Genomic DNA, 21,771 nt, shown 5'->3' on the forward strand with positions numbered 1-21,771 from the left:
TCTGCCACTTTTCTTTCCTACTTCTATCCAGCATTAACTTATACTACGTCCTACTTTCATCATATCTATTAAATCCTTCCCTTATATTTTGCCTTTCCTCCCTACCATCCCGCAGTTGCGGCGCCTAGAGCTGTTCTCAATAATCAATCTTCCCTACCATGTGTCATTGTAACATCATACCCTCGCCCCTTCCTCTCCTATCTCTACCACCACCTATACCTTCCCTATGAATCATCCCGATACGCCTCCTCTACAAATCCGTCGATTTCTTTTCATCAACTCGTCATTTTGCAATGTCGTGCCAATCATCTCTCATCGGAGTCTGCATAACTCACTCTCCACCTGCACTCAACACGACCACTATCATTTCAACAACTACGTGCTCAGATGCCACCCTTCTCTCCCAAATTCCCTTCTCCTCGCTTCTCCCCTCCCTCTTGCCTGCACGAACGCTAGAATGGGCTGTGTCAGTTCAGGTCACCTTTTTTCTCAAGTGGGTGAATGGACGAAGAACTGACAGCAAAGCTCTGAACCTTTAAGAGGCATCCAGAATTTCACGCAGTCTTATTCTTAAAGATTTGAGAGTAACGATGCAAGACACACTGTCCCCAGAAAAGCATATAAACAAGTTATTTGGAGAAAACTACAGGATGATGCAAAATATAAGGGTATCATTCCATTATATAGACAAGGAAATGATGAAGAAAATAATAACAACACTGATAAGACCAAAACTTGAATATGCTGCAGTTGTAAGGTCGCCTCACAAAAAGAAGGATATCAGAAAGTTGGAAAGAATACAGAGAATTGCAATTAAAATGGTCCCAGAACTCTCGAATATGACGTATGAAGACAGATTGAAGGAGATGGACTTGATAATACTGGAACAAAGAAGGGAGAGAGGAGATCTGATCACACTGTATAAGTTGGTGAATAAGTTTGGTGAGGTGGATGGAGATGATCTCTTCTCTACTGCGAGAACGCAGGGGCTGAGAGGACGTGGAAAGAAACTTAATAAAGGAACTTGTTTGAGTGACTTGAAAAAGTATAGTTTTCCACATAGAAGTGTTAACACATGGAACAGCTTGTGGGAAAAAGTGGTGGAGGTCCATCAAATGAAGGAAAGGCTGGATGAATGTAGATATGGAGACGGGACTATTAGAGCTTAGCTCGGGCCCAGTAGACTACAAATAGGTAAATACACACACACACACACACACACACACACACACACACACACATGGAGCTTCGGCTCGACGGGCCGTGGCTATTGTCTTCAAAGTTAAATAATTGAGGGTTTCATTAAGAGAATTAACGATTTTCCATCAAGGTTGAAGAGTAATACTACTGGTATAAAAACAATTACCTAACTGCCCATGTATTTCTTTTAGTATTGCGTCCAATCACTGCTGATGAGCATGATGGAATACAATCACGTGAGGGACAACGGCGTCGAAAGATCTTGGTAGTCTTCCAAGCTCGCATTTCACTTCAAACACACTTTTACACTATAACACTGCAAGCGGCAGAGGCGAGTGTGTCGCAAGGATGACGTGAAATATTGAGCCAGTTATTTCCCAATTGAAGGGGCAATTAAAGTTTCTCGAGAACTCTCTCTCTCTCTCTCTCTCTCTCTCTCTCTCTCTCTCTCTCTCTCTCTCTCTCTCTCTCTCTCTCTCTCTCTCTCTCTCTCTCCCTACCGTTTAGGGTGGATAAACTGAGGGAAGTTCACATAACTAAATGATCATTGCTTTGATGAGAGCCCCTTTAAGTTTTCTTCTCCCATCCTGTATGTTTTCCTCGGTCTTTTTTTACTTTTCCCCATTTCCATAACATGGCATTTGTTTGCATTAAATTCCATCTCCCATAACTGGCTCCATCTATACACTCTATCCAAGTCTTTATGTAGTTCTTCACAGTTTTCCTCCCTCTACACTTTTCTTATTAACTTTGCATCGTCTGCAAAAAGACTTATATAGATAGCTTTTTGTACCCGTCGGCATATCATTTATATATATTATGAAAATTATTGGTGCCAGAACTGAGCCCCTGTGTGTGTGTGTGTGTGTGTGTGTTAATTTGGATTCATGAGCAACTATGGGAAGTTGGCGGATGAGTAGTCAGCGTGCGGTCGCAGTGTCCTGGAGGGCCCGGGTTCAAGTCCCGCCCGCCGCTATAAGGTGACAATTATCAGTCATAGCCGAGAAACTACCTACATGCTGTCCTAAAGACCACCTATCAACCCGGACTCTAAATAAACGCTCTAAAAAAAAAAGATTACAGATGAGCTCATGGGGGGTAGCATGAGCCAAGCAAGATAGACCCACTATGAAACACTTGCCTGCGCCATTATGGACTGGGACAGACCAGAAGGCTCCCATCAAGAAAGCCGAACGAAAAAGATGGCGTTGATTTGTTAGCGGAACTGATCCAGGACTCGGAAAATAGCTGTAAAAAATAATAGTAAGAGGAGAAGGAGTACGAAAAAGAGAATGACGGCGACGAATGCAAGTTCAAGCCACTCAACCAGTCTTATTGCCCGGCCAGATGTGCTGGAGAGCCATATTGAGCCTCATGTCCGCGATGAGCCAGCCAAGCAAGAACTCAAGGTCAGCGGCAACAAAAGACCAACGCAGTCCACTAGTAGTGTTTCGACTGGCCACGGAGGCCTTAGCAGAGTATGTTGATGTGCTTATAGTTGCTACAGAAACCTCTAAGAATTGTGAAGGCTTTTACTGATTAAGAAAAACATACTTGAACCTTTGATTTTTTCTCCCTTGACATGACAGTTTCTCCATTTCATGTTTTAAATTAAGTAAGCGTAAGTAGCAGGTTATTTGTCTTGAGAAGGAAGCTGCCTATAGTCTGCCTCGGCTAAACGTGCGGTTCAAAGGTGCCATGCGAGGAATAATCCAAGAGTACAGCGGTGCCACGTTTTTAACCCTGCGTTGGTTACCTCTCTCTCTCTCTCTCTCTCTCTCTCTCTCTCTCTCTCTCTCTCTCACGGATTTGAATGTATTTTTTACTTACTTACGTCCGTTTACTTTAACGTTGGCTACATTCCTTCACGATATAATCTAAATATAATTGTGAAACTACTATAAAAATAATATAACACATCCCAAAACGAAAGGGAAACTCAATAATAAGTATAGCATTTTTTTTAGCACCACTGTAAAATATGTATGTCACGTTTCTGTATATGCTTATAAAATATCTTATCCATAATTAAGTTAGCTGTTCTTTCATACGTTATATATAACACTAAGATTAAATGTGTATGCATATTTGCTGATCATATTTGCCATGGTTTTACTTATATTAGAACATTTCTACATCGCGGGCAAAGAGACACGCGGCACGTTTAGTTGAGCCAGACTATAGTGTGTGTGTGTGTGTGTGTGTGTGTGTGTGTGTGTGTGTGTTATTGAAGCTCACTGCTTTATTAGCCGTGTCGACTTAGTTCCCTTTTCTTTAGGGGGATCGTGAGGGAGAAACGTGTCTAACCTTCTCTAATCAACCTAACAATAGCTGCCACAGTTGAGCTTCCACTCTTGACTAAATAAAGTAGTCATAAAGCTTGATTCCCTCTCAGCGGGAAAGGGCGGTGAATCACCACGCCCCCGCGCCCAGACATGATCTCAGTCTCGGGCAGGGCGCACAGGTCCCTGGGACACCAGATGACATTACATATTTATGCCCAGACAAGGTGAGGCGCACGGAAGCTGTTGTTTATAAAAGTATTTTTCTCTTTCGTGTGTAATTTTTCCAAATCTATATTAATTTCCTGGCCACTTGTGATACAGACGATTGATTGTCCTGGTGTAGATACTCACCGAGGACGTTAATGAGTATATTTTGAAGCGTCAGTTGCTGGCGCCGATTAGAAATACTTCATTATTCCTGAATGTTACCAGTATAAAGTTTACGGACACATTTGTTTCAATGGAGTGTTTTTAAAACTACTCACATTACCGCAAACTGAGTTCATTCAGCAGTTATACTACGGAAAAGTGTATCCAAAGCCACCCATATTGCCTCGCATTAAGAAAAGTGTAAGAGAAACTCCTGAAGATAACTTCCTGCGGAGGGATGTCGGTAAAATGCCTCGAGAACAGTGATAAGTGATAAAAAGAAAAAGATCTGCAGCCTGGTTCAACACTTAACTTGCTTAACTGACTTTTTACTTGCACCTATCACGGAAGGAAAGAATGTATGCCTGGCCAGGTTAAGATCAACCAGTGCAGGGATGTAGATTTTTCTAAACATTATGCATGAAGATTGAGAAAGAGGTGCAAGAAACTGTATTTATGTATTAAATAGTTATGATTTGTTAGGAACTTAGATTTGCACTACACCAGCAGCGATGTTATGACTGAAATAATTGTTGACAATATTGTGATAGTGTATTGTTAGCCGGTGTGTGCGTGTTTGTGTGTGTGTGTGTGTGTGTGTGTGTGTGTGTGTGAGAGAGAGAGAGAGAGAGAGAGAGAGAGAGAGAGAGAGAGAGAGAGAGAGAGAGAGAGAGAGAGTCTTGCTCTAACGGTTCTAACCCATAGACCAGGGGCAGGGAGTCACAACCTTTAGTGCCACGCCACACAGCCTCCGATAGACTGAAACAATGCCATTGATTTCTTTCATTCTCCATCTACAACATCTTCGGCATCGCCTCGTGTAGACCATTTTCACACCTGAGTCGAGAAGTACAAACAGGAGGGGCGGAGGGTCAAGGTAAGGGGCCAGGCCCGAGGAGGTGGAGGGGGGCGGGTGATAATGTAATGCGTTGATTAATTCCCGAGGAAAGAGTTGTCTTGGGCGTCTCGTGAGGTCAGGGAAAACCAAGGTCGTCCTGGCCGCCCCCGCTTCCCTTGTTTGGCGTAACCTTGATGTGTTGTGGTGGAGGGATATTTTCAGCTTATGACGAAGTTCCCTGTGTGCCACCTTCAATATTATTATTATTATTATTATTATTATTATTATTATTATTATTATTATTATTATTATTATTATTATTATTATTATTAATAGACTTTAATGGCCAGTTCGCAACGAGGACGCTTACCTTTTGTTTATCAACTTTTTACAAAGGTTTGTGTTGCCTGCCGTAGCACCATGTGTGTAAAGCACTTATTTAAGACCAGATGTCGGAATGACCAAACCCTCAGAAATAATACCCATCTAAGATCAAATTGTATTATATTAGAGGTGCTAGAAAGCAAAACACAGCCATGAGTGACTCCCAACTTTCAAGTTAAATATGGAGCTGTTCACGAGGTAGACATTGGCCCGCGTATGTATAGCTACATAAATAGAAGCAAACCTTAACACTTCTGAGCAATGGGTAAAATATATTTTTCACGACCAGCCTCGCCCACCCTACGACGCCAAGCCCGGGGGGCTCTCCGGGTGAGTCTCCATGCAGGCCCCCTTCCCAACCCGAGTACCTCCCGGCAGGATCTATAGACTTGCTCAAACCACGAACTCCGTGGGCGTCCCCTTGGCCTCCTCCACTCAGGATTGTCCCTTACAGAGACAACCCGATGAGCAGGATCAGCTTCCGGAAAACGTGCCACGTGCCCGTATAGCCGGAGTTGGCGTTGACGGACTATGCAAGTAATATATGTCGAATCAGTCTCACGGAGTAGTCGCCGGTTTGACACAAAGTCATTCCAGCGATATCCCATGATTCTGCGGAGACACTTATTACCAAAGGCATCAATACGCCTCTCTCTCTCTCTCTCTCTCTCTCTCTCTCTCTCTCTCTCTCTCTCTCTCTCTCTCTCTCTCTCTCTCTCTCTCTCTCTCTCTCTCTCTCTCTCTCTCTCTCTCTCTCTCTCTCTCTCTCTCTCTCTCTCTCTCTCTCTCTCTCTCTCTCTCTTCATTATTTACATCAACGACGTGGATGTTGGACTCAATAACCGCATTAGTAAATTTGCAGACGACACAAAGATTGGTAACTCGGTTCTCACTGACGAAGACAGGCAAAGCATCCAAGAGGATTTGCACAAAATTTCAGCTTGGTCGGATAGATGGGAGATGCCTTTTAACGTAGACAAGTGCCAGGTCCTTCAAGTTGGAACGAGGAATAAGAAGTTTGATTACGAAATGCGCGGCGTTAAACTCAAAAGCGTTCAATGCGTCAAGGACTTGGGGGTCAAAATCGCGTCAAACCTCAAATTCTCACAGCAATGCATCGATGCAGCAAATAAAGCGAACAGAATGTTGGGCTTCATTAAAAGAAACTTTTTATGTAAGAATAAAGATGTAATACTCCGCTCTACAACAGTTTAGTCAGACCCCACTTGGAATATGCGGTACAGTTTTGGTCTCCCCACCATGCAAAGGATATTGCTAAATTAGAAGGTGTTCAGCGTCAAGCAAACGAAATTATCCCTTCCTTGCACAACAAATCCTCGAAGAAAGGCTTTCTACCCTTAACATGTTCTCTGAGAAAGCGTCGCCTCCGAGGAAAACTGATCGAATGTTTTAAAATACTTAATGGTTTCACGAATGTAGACAGATCATCATTGTTTATGATCGATGACACTTTGCGCACGAGGAACAATGGCGTAAAACTCAGATGTAGACAAGTAAATTCAGACTGCACCAAATTTTTCTTCACCAACGCGTTGTAGTGCGAGAATGGAATAAGCTCCCATCATCAGTGGTCCAGTGTAACACTGACTCCTTCAAAATAAGCTCGAGTCACTTCCTTCAACTTAATATCAACTAGAGTAGAAATGCAACGTTTTGAGTCTTCTGATTAATGTAAAATCACTTAGGTTTAAGGACAGACCACCAAGTCTGGACCATGGGGTCTGTGTGGTCTGATTTTCTATGTAAATCTATAAATCTCTCTCTCTCTCTCTCTCTCTCTCTCTCTCTCTCTCTCTCTCTCTCTCTCTCTCTCTCTCTCTCTCTCTCTCTCTCTCTCTCTCTCTCTGTGTGTGTTTATTTATATATATATATATATATATATATAAATATATATATATATATATATATATATATATATATATATATATATTATTTATCTGATCATTTACAGTTGGTGGGATCAGTAGCAGTGGAGGTACTTGTGACCATGGCCAGCTGGGTCGCCTTGGTGCCACTACCAACGCCACCACCGCCACTGTCACGACCACCACCACCACAGAGGAAGGTGGGGGTGGAGGGGGTCAGTCCTTGGCCAGCAGTTCTCCATCCCATTATCACAACCAACAGCAGTTTACCTTCCCTGCCACTCCTCACCAGGTAATACCACACAGATCATTTTTTTTCTTTTTTTCTTTTTATTAATACAGTTTTTCCATACAATCTTTAAATTTTATGAACACCAGCCAGTGTTGAAGAAGAAACTTTTCAAATTTCAGCTGTAAACCTCATATATTCCTAGCAGTGATTTCGGGATAAATCTTAGTACCTACAGTTTACAGTGCCGGGTGAATTGTGCATTCACAGGTATATTTTCTACCAATATAGCTTTTCTTTTTAGACATATGCAATTGTTACTTGAGCACCTCATTGCACACCAGAGTTTGACACTTTTTTTTCTGATTGATCTTATTGCAATAATCGTCTTTCTTTATTACCATTTCCTGTGGAAATGACTAATTGAGGGGCAATGGCAGGGTGAACCTCCCTCCCCCCCTCCTTAAATTACGAAGTGGTGTTAGATTCGGTAAGATTAAGGTAAGGGGGGTCGAGGGGTGGCACAATTCCACCAACGTAAGGAGGCCACGCTAGGTTTGGTTTGTCAAAATTTAATTACTTTAGATAAATACGTACTTGCGATACACTTCACATTGTACCATTTTCTGTATGGCAGTCTAGGGCTATAGGCAGTGGCTCACCTCAATGACAGCCAAGTCTGACATTCTCATGGTCTTCTGATAATCATCTATTACGGCAGACTTTTTTTTTTTTTTTTTCATATAGTGAAGACAAAAGTTTCATTACTGGTGAGTTGTGATGTGTTCATTATTGAGCTGTGTTATTTCTCGTGGAAATCACTAGTTTCTGGGAGAGGGAGGGAAATTTGGGAAGCACCGTATTTGCTGAAGCTCATTTTACTGTTGCATTACTTTAGAACAGTGCTATACCCAGTTATGTCAAGAAGGTATTTTTCAATGAAAAGTATCATTAATGTTTTTGTGAATACTTTCAAATTAGTTGTATTTGGATTTGAATTAAAACCATTTCACTATATTCAAATTCACATTCAGATTCATTGGAATTGGAAGTATTCATATTCATATTCAAATACACAACTCTTGTATTCACTTCGTCCCTGAGAGCTAGAGAAAGGGAGGAGAAAGCAGGCACTAAATCAGGCAGTTGCCTCATGCCCTCATCTGCCACAACATAATTACAGGCATGTCAGTGTTATGCTGGATTGATTGTTCATTGTCTTCATTTATATACTTGTTTACAGTTTTTCTTGAATATTACAGCATCCTCACTATATTACCCTTTTAGCAGCAACAAATGCCTCAGTTTGCCCACCTGATGTGCTCCAAGACTTCACCCGGTTCCCCACATCACCTGCCACCTGATGGCACTTATGCCTACCTCACTTACCAACACCAGACGTCACTTGAGGACCAGGGCATTGATGTACAGGTGAATAAAAAATAATATGTCAGTACTTTGGAATGGCATCAGTTACTTTGTTAATAAAATCATGACTGCTATTGGGCCCATAATAAATGGTCTGGGGAAATTTCTCAGTAACTTCCCATAGTCACTGTATCTTCTTTACCCTCACAGTCCCCAGGACGATCCAGTCCAGGCTCTGGAAGTGGTTCTTCCACTACAGGCTCGACAGCTTCCTCAGGTGGCTGTCGTAACTCCACCACTTCCTTGGACTCTGGGCGGGCCTCTACCACAACCCACTCCCACCAACACAGGTAAACTAATTTTAGCATGCATTAGTGGCTCAGTATTTGGGGTTACTGATGGTCAAGGAAGGTGATCAAGAAGAAGCAAGGCTTTGTCTTGAGACATTTTGAGTAAGCATGTGGAAGAAAACTAAATTGATTATTTTTGGATCCAGAGAAAACATATAACAGTGGAAATATTATGAGGTACTGCAAGTGCAGGATGTGGAGAGAAGACTATTGAAGCCTGTAGCTCTGTAGCTTTTTTCTATCTATAACAGCACAGTGTCTGAGTCTCAGTAACTGATTTTAGTCATTAAATTTTTAGAACTGTGACTGTTTAACATGGTAGACAGATTTACAAGGGAAATGAGAGCAAGAATGTTTAACCAAGGTATTCAATTGAAAGAGATTAAAATCATATAAAACATCTGAGGTTTTACATTATTGAATGCAGACTCATGAGAAACATGTAATAATAATAGACTCCAGTCATGATGTTGTGTATGTATTGAGGTTAGGTCAAGACATCATAAAATCTTTCTGTATGTATTTGAAGTCACAAGATATGCAATGTATGGAGTAAGTACCGCAAGGCAGGCCAAGACAAGCCTTCATAAGCTGTGGACACAAAGGTCGCAGATATATGATATTGACCTGTCACCTGTGGCAGTTGACTGAGACAAAGGTAGTGGTGTGTAGACAACAAGGGACCTTTCCATACCGTAAAGGATCTTGATACCAACACTGCAATACAAAAGTAAATTCCTGGTGTTGCTTCAGCTTGACAGCCCCAGGGTTGAAAGATTACGTTAGATTGAAATGGCGAGGAATAGGAAGTGTAGAAAAGGCATGGAAAGCAGAAGAGATTTTGTCATAGATGAGCAAGGGATAATATATTGTAACTTATGGTAACATTTGAAAGAGGGGGCTAAAGGCATGGGGGATCTATGCTAATAATTTTATGCAAAAAAGATTGATTAACTCCTGGGCTATGGGTATTTGTTCCCACAACTCATTTGCCTGACAGGGTTTTTTCAGTAGGTCCTGAATGCTAAAGATGCTCTTTTCTGAGCTTGGTTACTCCAGTAATATCACTCAGATCAGGTTAATTTTGGTCTCATTAGATTCAGCTTACTTTGATGATGATTGATGTAGTAAATCTTCACTTGAGCTTCAGTGGGTACAGGAGAGGTGGGAATATGGGTGGGGGTGCATCAGCTGTGTTTCCAGATATTTCTGGGTATTTCTGAATGAAAAAAAAAGCACTGATGATTGAAAAAAAAATGTCCAATCTTAGCACTCATTTTCATGACTTGTGCATCTTGACAGCTGGGGAAGGACTGACTGACTGATAGGAGAAAGTTACCAACTGCAGAAATTTATGCCAAGAATATCAGAAACACATATGACCTGTTTTTGCTACATTCACAGAAATATTCCAGCAGAAAATGTCTTGAATAAATACACCCATAACTATGACCAAAGCTGCCGGTGATTTATATAACTATGACCATAGTCTAGGGGTTAAGGTGAAATATTATAAATGCAAACATGAAATGGAAACGGAGAATTATCAGTAGACAGGAGAAAGAGTTTACAGAACAGTTTATGAAAATGGTGCTCTCCTTATTGAAAGCCAATATCTGTCTTTCAGATGATTTGAGATTCAATTTGCTGATAAAGATCATGTAATGATAACAATTCCTTCCTTTTCTTGTAACCTTTTTTTACCTCGGTCATCTGTTCCCTTAATCCTCAAGTTCCTGTTAATGGGAATTATTTATGATACTGCATTTATTTTTCAGACTTAGTGGGCAGAGTTATGACAGCGGGTCCATCCTACGACACAGCTACCACTCCTCCAGCTCCAGCCTGGGCTCCATGGAGCACGACAACACCCCTCATGTCAATGTCTTGGAACTTCTTAATAATGGTGTCAGGGTGAGTGAAATGCTTTTTATTGAAAATAACCAACACCCATGGCATACCTCCTTTTTTTTTTTTCTTTTTTTTTCAGGAATTGTTGTATGTATTTTAGAGTAATAATCTGTAATTCATTTTAGGTTCCCAGGAACTCAAAGCAGTTGCATATGAAAAAATAGTCATTCTGACCACATTAGAAGTTGGTGACTGTTGGGGACTGATGAAGCATTAAGCTGCGGCAATCATGTTTCTTAAAGACCCCTCTAAGCGAATTAATGAGAAAAAATCATCACTCACACAAACCATTATATTATATGTATCAATGCATTTGTGATCAAATGCATATATATATATATATATATATATATATATATATATATATATATATATATATATATATATATATATATATATATATATATATATATTTTGTGGGGGTTATGTCATGGCAAGAATTTGGCCCGTCGCTGGTACGCGGTAAAGCCTCAAATTTGGCCCGTCGCTGCTACCGGGTTAAAGGAGGAGCCTCTTACTGATAGCTTAAGAGAACAATACCATCCAGAATGCGAAGGAGCAATCTCTGGCTACCTGAAACTGCATGTCAGAGGTAACAAAGGAATTTAAGGAGTGTCCTTTCATTGACTGCTTAAATCATGGAAGCAACAATCATATTTGCTTCCCCAGATACCCTCTTCTGAGATGTTTTTTCAGAGTAGAGTATTTGGTAGATAATAATGGTCAGGGCAATTTATGCATCAGTTACAGGAGTTAAAGTTTATTGAGTATGCCAGAGTAGATAGATCCTCTGTCAGAGCAATTAGTTTCAGTGCTTAAAGGAATGGTAAGTGAAGAACAAGGAAGGCTTAAAGAGGGAAGAGGCTTTTTTGATCAGGTTTTTTAGTATTGAAATGACAGTAGTGAAGTATAGAAAGCTGTGTTGCTTTCATGGATTTTGGAGAAACCACAGAACAGGGTAGACTAGGGTGATGTGCAATGTTCCAAAGATATATGGTCTGGCAGTTCTATATTTGAAGAAGTATAGGCCTTTGATAATGAAATGTGTCACTATGAACAAGAGTCTTGGGGTTGGTTTAACTTGTCCGCTGTGATTGGCAATGGATTTGCTCACTGGGTGCCTGGGTATATATACCCCCCAGGTCTCTCTCTCTCTGGGGTGGTGTGTGAAGTGTTTACCATGTGGTGTTGGTATGCTGGATATCCCTTCCCAAGGTGCATGACTTTACATTTTTCTTCATTGAATTGTAGCAGCCACTATTTGTTCCATTCCTGTAGCTTGGTGATGTCTTCTTGTAGGAAATCCACAGTCAAGGGGTTAAGAGTGAGCAAAAGTGTGATGTAACTTAAGCCTCTTAAAATACATGCAAATGTGGACGTGGTGTTGTGGGGGGTGTTTCCACTCATCAAACTAACTTAGTGAAAATAATCAGTCTTGGGAGATATGTAAGCTTGATCTATTCATGGATTTGCCTTGTCTGCAGGGGGGAGGAGTTCAGTACACAACCCTCGTGAACAGCAGTTGTCCACACTTGTTAATTGTTAATTAGGGACCCAAAATACACAAAAATTATTTAGAAAAAATAAGTAAAAAATGGTTAGATGGGGATAATCAGGATCCTGGAACCAAACTCCATTGAACCTATGTTATAATTGCTTTGCACAGCAACTTTAAAGCCTTTACCAATTCTCATTTTGCAGGATTCTGAGGTGCTACGAGCCTGGCTAACAGATCTCCGCTTTGAAGAATATTACGATAAGTTCATGACAGCTGGTTATGACATGCCAACAATTTCCCGGATGACTCCAGAAGATTTAAATGCAATTGGCATCACAAAGCCTGCCCACCGCAAGAAACTTAAGGCTGAAATAACCAGACTCAATATATCTGATGGACTACCTGACTTTATCCCAGTAAGAGAGCCATTCATAGTTTTATATTAAGTTATTTGACCAACAAAGTTTATTTTATCATCAAATATAATTAGTTTTTTCAGTGCATAGTTATATCATCCTCTACTCTCTGAGAACTCTCCTCAGGGCAGAAGGTCCTCCATTCCTACTTGTTTATACAATCCCTTTTCACAACATTAGCATCTCCTTGGAACAGTGCCCTGACTACGACTCCGTGGGCCTGGGTTCAAATCCCGGCCCAGGCAGTTGGCATGCAGCTTACTACCCAGCTGTTCATCCTCCCTTGGGATGGTCAATAATTTTTTTTAATTTTCTGGGGAAACCTGGGAAAGGTAAACTGTGGCAATCCTGACTTTCACATTAGCCCATATCCCAGTTTTTTTTTTTTTTTTTTTTTTTATACACTTTCTTACACACACTAAAAAAGCCAACCATTCAGAGATGATCACTCACCCACCTTTACTTTTACCTTTTCACAACATTTAGTTTTTTCCACCCCCCTCCCATCTCTCTACATGTACTCCTCAGTCCTATCAAAACACCTTTCTGGTTGTCTCTTTGCCTCCTCCCTCTCATTCTCCCCTGCCCTCATATATGACTTTCATACACCCTCTCCACAAAGTCATCTTTTTGCATTATCAATATATGTTAACCCTTTCACGCAACGATTCGTGGAAAATGGAATCATCTACATGAGCTTTTGACTCAAATCGCATCAAAAACTTTTAAAAATTCACCAAAAATAGAGTATCTTTCAGAATCGCATCAAAAATTTTTGCGTCAAAGATCCAAGCTAGACCTATAAAATAAACTAATTGTCAACTCTCATGCCGTTGGATTTGAAGTGATAATTGCCCGTGGTTTAGTTGCCTTTCAGCAGGCAGCCTGTGAGCGCGACTGTTGTCCCTTTAAATTGTTTTTTTCAGAATTGGTAAACTTCGCTATTTATTTATTTATTTATTTATTTATTTATTTATTTTTTTTTTTTTCATAAGGTAGAATACTCATGGGTGAAATCGATAAAATTTTCGCAGCACAGTCAGGTCATTCCGCGAGACCCCCTAGGGAGCCCCAGACGGATGTCGCAGTGGAAAGAGAAACTTAATAAACTTTTGGTGTGTGAAAGGGTTAAACCACCTCAGTGAAATATGCTTTACCTTTCCACCAATCTGCACTCTACATCCTTTCTTCTTACATCCATGTCACAGCTCTTGTACACTTCTTTATTGTTACAAGGCATATTGTCTATGGCTAAAGCTTTAAGGGTGAGTCAAAATCTTTTTAAAGTAGTGTGCCTTATATATAAAAACAGCTAATCTTGATCTGGATTATAATGTGCAGGGCACCTATCAGGTGCATAACACACATATCTAATCAGATCACAAGATTTTGTAAACATTGAATAATGAATCAGCTTTTGTAATGATTTAGCAGTTACAGAAAAGTGTTAATTGTGGACTTTTTGAGTGTATGAAGGGAAAAAAGATGTATTTGAACCATTCATAAATGACAATTGTATAATGATAAAACGTGCATACTAAGTCACCCTTTCCACATCATTTCTAGGGTCGCTTAGAGGACTGGTTATCTCTTCTGCGTCTTGAGGAATACACGGCATCGCTGAAACAGCAAAAATATGTTTCAGTAGAGCAAATGACACAACTCACCTGGGAAGACTTGGAAGATATTGGGATTACAAAGCTAGGCCACCAAAAAAAGGTACAGTATTCCATTTCATTAAGTTCCATTCAATGCTTTAAATTTTTTGTCCTGAAGGTATTTTAAACTTATTGAAGAGACTGTAAATTATATAAATGTCTTTAGCTTTGACTGTCTCTTATTTACTTAATTAAGAGGTTTTACTTGCCACTTCCATCCATGCCTCTATGTAAAGTAATATTATGATGATGATAACGATGACAGTAATGACTGATGATAATTTCTCTCATCATATACAGTAAACACTCACTTTTACGGACCTCAGTATTACAAATTTCAACTTTAACAAACTTTTTTGCCTCCGGTATGTATGGGGATTTACTAAACAAGGTTCAGTGATTGCCAGGTTGTGTTCTGGGGTGGGCCGGTCAAGGATGTACACACACATCAGTCAGCGTAATGTTGTGTCCAATGTGTAATTATTTTGATTTCCCTGTGTGGGTGTAGTACAACGTACTAATTGGTGTGAAACTTAGTCCATTAATGCCAAAAGTCTGTTAGAAGCATCGGAAATTTAAAAATACCTACAATAATACTGACGCATCTTCGCACTACGCAAAACGCCTACTACGCAAGGACCTAAAATTATTACCCACAAACTCAAACTGCACGAGATAATCACACATTATGCGATGTGAAAGCAAGGAATGAAGGAGCTATCAAGTTCTGCACCCAAACAGACACTCGAGTCAGTCAAACAAAACAAAATGAGACACAGAAACAGAAGCAAGCATGTACGTACTTACCTGATACCAGTGTTTCAAATTTTGGTGTGTGTGTGTGTGTGTGTGTCAGTTGTAGTATGCATGTGGGAGAGGCACCATGTTAAACCTTACCATACTGATGTGCTGGTGGTCACCCATCATCATGGCAGCCAAAGGCACGGAGTAGAAGTGTTGGAAAGAAATTATTTAATTGAGATGGAAGGGAGGAGGCAACTAAGAGGACACAGTAAGAAATTGAGAAAGGGTACTTATTTGAAAGACCTAAAGAAGTTCAGTTTTCCATACAGGAGTGTGGATACATGGAATGGACTTAGCAAAGACATTGTTGCAATGGACAGTCTCCATAAAATGAAGGAAAAGCTGGACAAATATAGATTGGGAGACAGGACTGTCCGAGCTTGAGCTCAGGCCCTGTATACCACAAATAGGTAAATACACATACACACCAAAAATTGAAGCACTGGTATCATATAAGTACGTACATTACTAGTTTTTTAGTTAATAATTCTTTCCAGATTTAACACGTTTATATGATACTAAGTTGTTCAGATATTCTCTTCTATTATTTTGAGTCATGGATTTTTAAACGAGTGAACTCTTGGGGAGCACACAGGAACACATCTCAATGCCTATTATGGAATTAAATGGAAAAATTTGCTTCGATTAACAAATTTCTACTTTACTACATGCAAATTTTGGAGAACGGACATCGCTTCTAAATTGGGGACTTGGTGTAGTACATGTCTGATACTCGTATCATACCCGTAACAACGACCCCCCCCAACAGGGCCCTACTGCCAACCTGCCAGCCTCAGTGCCTCACAGTCCATCGCCAAGTGTGTTATGCAGCTATATAGATGATGTGCAGACAATATACACAATAAAAAACTATACAGTACTTACTTTTATTAGGTTCATCGGTATTATTATACGTATTTTTAAATTTCCACCTCTCATAATAGACTTTGAGCACTAACGGACTAAGTTCCCTCTCAATTAGTCCGTTGTACCGAGGGTTTACTGTACATAGATATTTTTAGTGATGTCATGGATTCTCCTTGATATAACAGCCTCAATACAATTAATAATATGAAATACTAAAGTACTGTTCCATTTTTTCAGGTGATGTTGGCCATTAAGCGCGTCAAAGACATTATGGCGGGAAAGAAGTTCAGTACCACTCAAGATTCCCGACAACAGTCTGGGTATGGAACGCATGAAATAATGATCCCTCGGGAGTCCTGTGAGGGTCGCGATCAATTCACTGGCGTCCCAGAATTTAGGACGTTCTCTGGCTCTGGACATTATGGGAGCGGAGAGCATAACAGACTGAGTGGTTTTACAGAAGCAGGACTTCATTATAGTGTTGCACCTCACTATAATTCAAACCTTCAGTATGGCCCTATGCCTCCTCCTCAAGCCCATGTCCACCCAATGCCACAGTTGCCTGGTCAGTTTCATCAGCCCAGCCAAATTAATGCCCCTCAGGGTCCATCTCCACCAGGGTCAAAACTTCTTAATGGTCCCCCACATCCTCTTCCTGGACCAGGCCAGGTCCAGTATCGCCCAGATGTTGTTGCTGTCCAAGTCAGGCCAGGTGGCAGAGGGAGGAGTATTGAAAGTCTAGAAGAGCCAATTTATGGTACATATCAAACATTCCACCCTGACACAAGGATGCCACATGGCCAAGGCCCCATGTCGCTCAACAATCTGCCACCACGACCATTTCCTCCTTCAAATTTAAATTCATCACATCCACAGCGATCTATGGATGATGGTGACATCACTCCCACTAATGAGTATGCAAATAATTATGAAGGTGGAGGAACACTCCCCAGACCTCGCACTGCCAATAAACTTAGACCTGTTGCTAAAGTTACTGCAAAAACTCGAGCAGATATCCATGAAGTGCCACAATTTATTAAGGATGGGATGAACCTTAAAAAGACAACCAAAGGAGAAGAAATTTGTATGAAAGAACTAAACATGAAGACCTTAAATCGCCAGAATTCAGAAAAGAATTACAACTCAAATCAAGGAGGCGGCAGCTCTAATAATACACCACAAGGAACACCGAAGAAGGTTCCACCACCACCTCCACGTCGCTCGAACTCAATTAGTGAAAGTTCAAAAGAGACGGCAACTCAGGATGGTCAGTATGGGTATCTGCGTAGAGGATTATCCTACGGGTACATGGGAATCAAGAATAACTTGCAACCAGATGTCACACCAGACTTGCCTCCTCCACCAGCTCCCCCTGACAGTGCTAACCACCAGCACCTGCCCGATGACTTCCCTCCACCACCACCTCCACTGACATGTGTCACAATGGCCAGTTCTACTCGCATAACAGCCAGTTCTACAATCACTACTTCTTCAATGACAAGTGATTCTTTAGCAACATCTCAAACCTGTACAACTTCGTCAGATGACGACGCATCTACAGGATTTCTTCCGAGGCGAAATGATTCTAATGCTAGCTTTAAGGTAAGCAATAATGGAGATTACTGTTTTCAGGAGCTCGGTCACAATCTTCAAGTCAATATAGAGAGAATATCAGTAAAGTATGATTGTCATTACCATCATCACTAATATTTAAAGTTTACCAAAAAAGGAAAGATTTTTTTTTTTTTTTTTTTTTTTTTTTTATAAGATGCTGGTAAATTAGACAAACAACAAAATAGTAGATTGATTTGTTTATGTAAAGTTGTAGTTTGCCTCCCATATCATGATAATAACAGCACTAAATTACTCTTATTCTCTTATGGCTCCTCCATCTTTTTTGTGTGACAGCCAGCTCATTCATTTTCTAAATGATACTGATATTTATTATCTCCAAATCAAACAAGGCTGAAGTGTATTTCAGAGGTTTTACTTTTAATTCATGGCCTAAAATTACAAAAGCTTATTAAGTGATGCATATATAAAGGAAATAAGGAGAACCAATTACTGTGATATACCAGAAGGCACTATTTTAAAAGGAGTCAAGGAGGGAAACAAGGCACAAGACAGAACTATTTAGTACTGTAATTGACAACTTAGGCTTCTCAACATGAGTAATTTTTGTGGCATCTGCAATCCACTGTCACTCATAGACAGGCAACTTGCCTTGAAGATATTAAATTTGTAGCAGATATGTAAATTACTTTTTTTGTCCTAAATTATATGTATAAAGAAAAAGGAAGAAACATGTTAAGCCTTGATTATTGTAATCCCTGGGTACTAAACTAGTGTTACATTCTGTAAACATTGCAGACTGTAAAAAATCACATTTAACATGATAAAATATTATGCATAAATTTATGGGAAAGTATGAATTAAATTCGCTGTCACGCCCATACCAAACCGCTCATATACACTTTCATTACTTTCTCCATCCCATCCTGAAACACCACATAAACCTCTTATATAATTCATTTCCACTGCATGTTTTCTCGATTGCTGTGCAGCATTCCATGTCCACGTCTCTGATGCCTATGACAGAGTTAGCAGGATAATTATGTTTCTTATTCCCCTCTTTGCCTCCATGCTTACACTTCTTCCTTTCATAAAGCTGGCGTCACATTGGACCCAAATCTGGCGAGCACGAGCTCTTGCTGGCAGCTTTTGCTCGCGAGCAAGTCACTGGTGTCCTCACACTGACGAGCGACAAGCGACAAGCAACATTGTAAACAAAGCCTCAGCCATGACACCTACATCTACGCCTTGCATTATGGCTAAGTGTGCAGCTGTGATGGCGTTACTTGCCGTTATTCAACGAGCGCAGAAGAAGAAATGGCAAGTCTGGGTTCAGTCATGGCTGAAGAGAAGGGAGACCCATGGTGTGTACAACAATCTCATGATGGAGATAAGGCTGGAGGATGAGACTTCTTTTTATAGAAATGTGGATGGCTGTGGTCCCATAACTCGGGATGGTCCCTGACTCTAGATATTAAAGAGTGCACAATACCAGAGGACCAATGAACTCTAGAACTAGGAGCGAAGGTGGCCATGGCGAATGTTTATTTCAGCTGGGCGGTCTTGGTCTGGTTAGGGATCCAGAAATCAAAATAAAAACCAACACTACTTTTCACAATATTATAAAATATTACAAACACCATCAGACATCAAACGATTATGTGAATAAGTTCTCTAATATCATGGGTATACGGATCTAATACACTAGGCTCGCCGAGCTGCTCCCCGTCCAAACAGCGAGCTAAACGAAGGAGCAAAAGCTTGCGAGCAAGCCATCCCGCGAGCAACAGCTGCCAGCAAAAGCTCATGCTCACCAGATTTGCCTCAGTGTGATGCCAGCTTAACTCTCTCCAATACATCTACTACCTGTCTGCCCTTCACTGCTCTTTCCCCTACCTCACCTTCCATACTTCCATGCTTATATGAAACTTTCCCTAAGTATTTAAACTCCGTCACCTCCTCCATTCTCTCCTCCCCAAACCTTATCCTACACTTCGTTTTACCCTCTGCTCTAACTCTGTACGACTTTGCAAAATCAATGACCTGCTCTCTCGCCCTCTCAAATACCATAACCTTACCCTTTCCGGTATTTACTCACAGCTTTATCCTCTTACACACCCTGTCAAACTCATCCACAATCCTCTGCAGCATCCCCTCATTCTCTGCCAACAATACTGTATCATCTGCAAACAGGCCTGCCACCAATGACTCTTCCGTACCTCTCACTTAAAGCCTTGGACCTAGCTCCCCCACTCTGGCTTTCATTTCTCTCACACAACTGTCCAGATAGAACAGTGTGTGTGAGAATCAGAAATCCTCCTGTGTATATATGAATTAAACTTAAGCTCTATTTAATTTAATAGTCAAAAAGTTTTATTATCTGTTAGCAATACACAAGTGAAGAAATAATATTTTTCTTCTCCTTACAGTCCACCTCCAGCACTGACTCTGAGTCATTGCCATTTGCAAATGAAAATGCTGGAACCATCAAACAGCGAGCCTGCCGTCCCCATCCAGGCTTGACTGTGTTAGACACTCGTAACTCCCCCCACTCTTCACCACGTTCTTCCCCAGCACTCCGTCGCAAAGAAGCTCAGCCTCCTCTTCGCCAGAACCCCATTGCTACAATTGAAACTTCTGTAGGACAGCTCTCAAAATCAAACTCCAGGTAATAGAATTGAATCACCGTAGGGGAATCCGGGGAATAGGGAAATGATGGTGATCAGGGATGTGAGGTTCTCATGAAGGAAAGTGATCAGTGGAGTCCCACAAGGTTCAGTGCTGGCTCCGGTTATGTTTGCAATCAACATCAATAACATGGCAAGGGAAGTGAACAACTATATGAGTTTGTTTGCTGATGATGCTAAGTTGCTGAGGGGGATTGGAAGTGAAGAGGACTGTCAAGCACTGCAACAGGACCCAGATAAGATCTGGAAGTGGAGTCATAGATGGGAAATGGAATTTAAGATCAGAAAGTGCAGTATGATGCAAATTGAAAAGACCAACAAGAGAATTTCAGGCAATTATACATTGGGAAATAAAAGCATTAAGATAACATCAATGGAAGAGGCCCTGGGAGTAAGCCAGAGAAATACATGAATGCCCTGGGAGTAAGCCAGAGAAATACATGAATGCCCTGGGAGTAAGCCAGAGAAATACATGAATGCCCTGGGAGTAAGCCAGAGAAATACATGAATGCCCTGGGAGTAAGCCAGAGAAATACATGAATGCCCTGGGAGTAAGCCAGAGAAATACATGAGTAGAACTGTAGGTGAGACACAACCTGGTGAGAAACAAAAAAAGTTGCTTTTCAATATCTGGATGAGGAAATGATGAAGAAACTGATTGTGACAGTGATGCATCCAAGAATGAATACGCAGCAGTAGTATGGTCGCCAAGTACAAAGTCAAATTAGTAGAGAGGTAGGTCAAAGTAGAGAGGATTCAGAGGTCAGCAACAAAGCTGGTTCCAGGACTAAAATAATGGAGGAGCTGGAAGAGAAGAAGGCAATAGGACCGGATGGAGTTTCAGGTTTTATTTTGAAAGAATGCAGAAATCAGCTGGTCGGACCGGTATATGATATAAAGTGCTCAACATCAACTGGTAAAGTACCGAAGGAATGGTGAAGGGCTGAGGTGGTCCCTATATATAAAAGCGGGAAAAAGGAAGAACCTCTGAACTATAGACCAGTATCATTGACCAGTGTAGTTTGTAAAATATGTGAAAAAGTGATAAAGAAACAATGGACAAAATTTATAGAAGAACACAATAGTATAATTATAGAAAAACAATATGGATTTAGACAAGGTGTTTATGTGTAGCAAACTTATTAAGCTTTTACTTGAGAGTGACGGACATAACACAGGAAAGGTATGGATGGGTAGACTGCGTGTATTTGGGCTTGAAGAAGGCTTTCTACAAAGTTCCACATACAAGACTAATAATAATATTAAACTATTATGGAAGCTGGAAAATAGAGGAGGATTGTAAGGGAAAATGAAAAACTGGATGGAAAGTTACCTAAAGGGAAGAGAAATGAGAACAGTGGTAAAGGACATGAAATCGGAATGGAGAAATGTAGATAACGGGGTGCCTCAAGGATCGGTACTGGCACCAATACTTTTCCTAGTATATGT

General features: G+C 40.7%; 1 protein-coding gene across 3 annotated transcripts in view; it reads left to right on the plus strand.

The window, feature by feature from the left end:
* LOC127009704 (caskin-1-like) overlaps positions 1-21,771 on the plus strand; it is a 61,257-nt gene that overhangs the window by 31,712 nt on the left and 7,774 nt on the right. For all 3 annotated transcript variants that reach the window (XM_050883042.1, XM_050883043.1, XM_050883044.1), the window contains 8 exons: positions 7,049-7,254; positions 8,479-8,622; positions 8,770-8,909; positions 10,688-10,823; positions 12,522-12,734; positions 14,301-14,453; positions 16,301-17,665; positions 20,065-20,303. In XM_050883042.1, coding sequence (XP_050738999.1) covers positions 7,049-7,254; positions 8,479-8,622; positions 8,770-8,909; positions 10,688-10,823; positions 12,522-12,734; positions 14,301-14,453; positions 16,301-17,665; positions 20,065-20,303 — 2,596 coding nt within the window. The remainder of the gene's footprint in view (positions 1-7,048; positions 7,255-8,478; positions 8,623-8,769; positions 8,910-10,687; positions 10,824-12,521; positions 12,735-14,300; positions 14,454-16,300; positions 17,666-20,064; positions 20,304-21,771) is intronic.

Source organism: Eriocheir sinensis, chromosome 41, assembly GCF_024679095.1.
Source record: "Eriocheir sinensis breed Jianghai 21 chromosome 41, ASM2467909v1, whole genome shotgun sequence".
NCBI lineage: Eukaryota > Metazoa > Arthropoda > Malacostraca > Decapoda > Varunidae > Eriocheir > Eriocheir sinensis.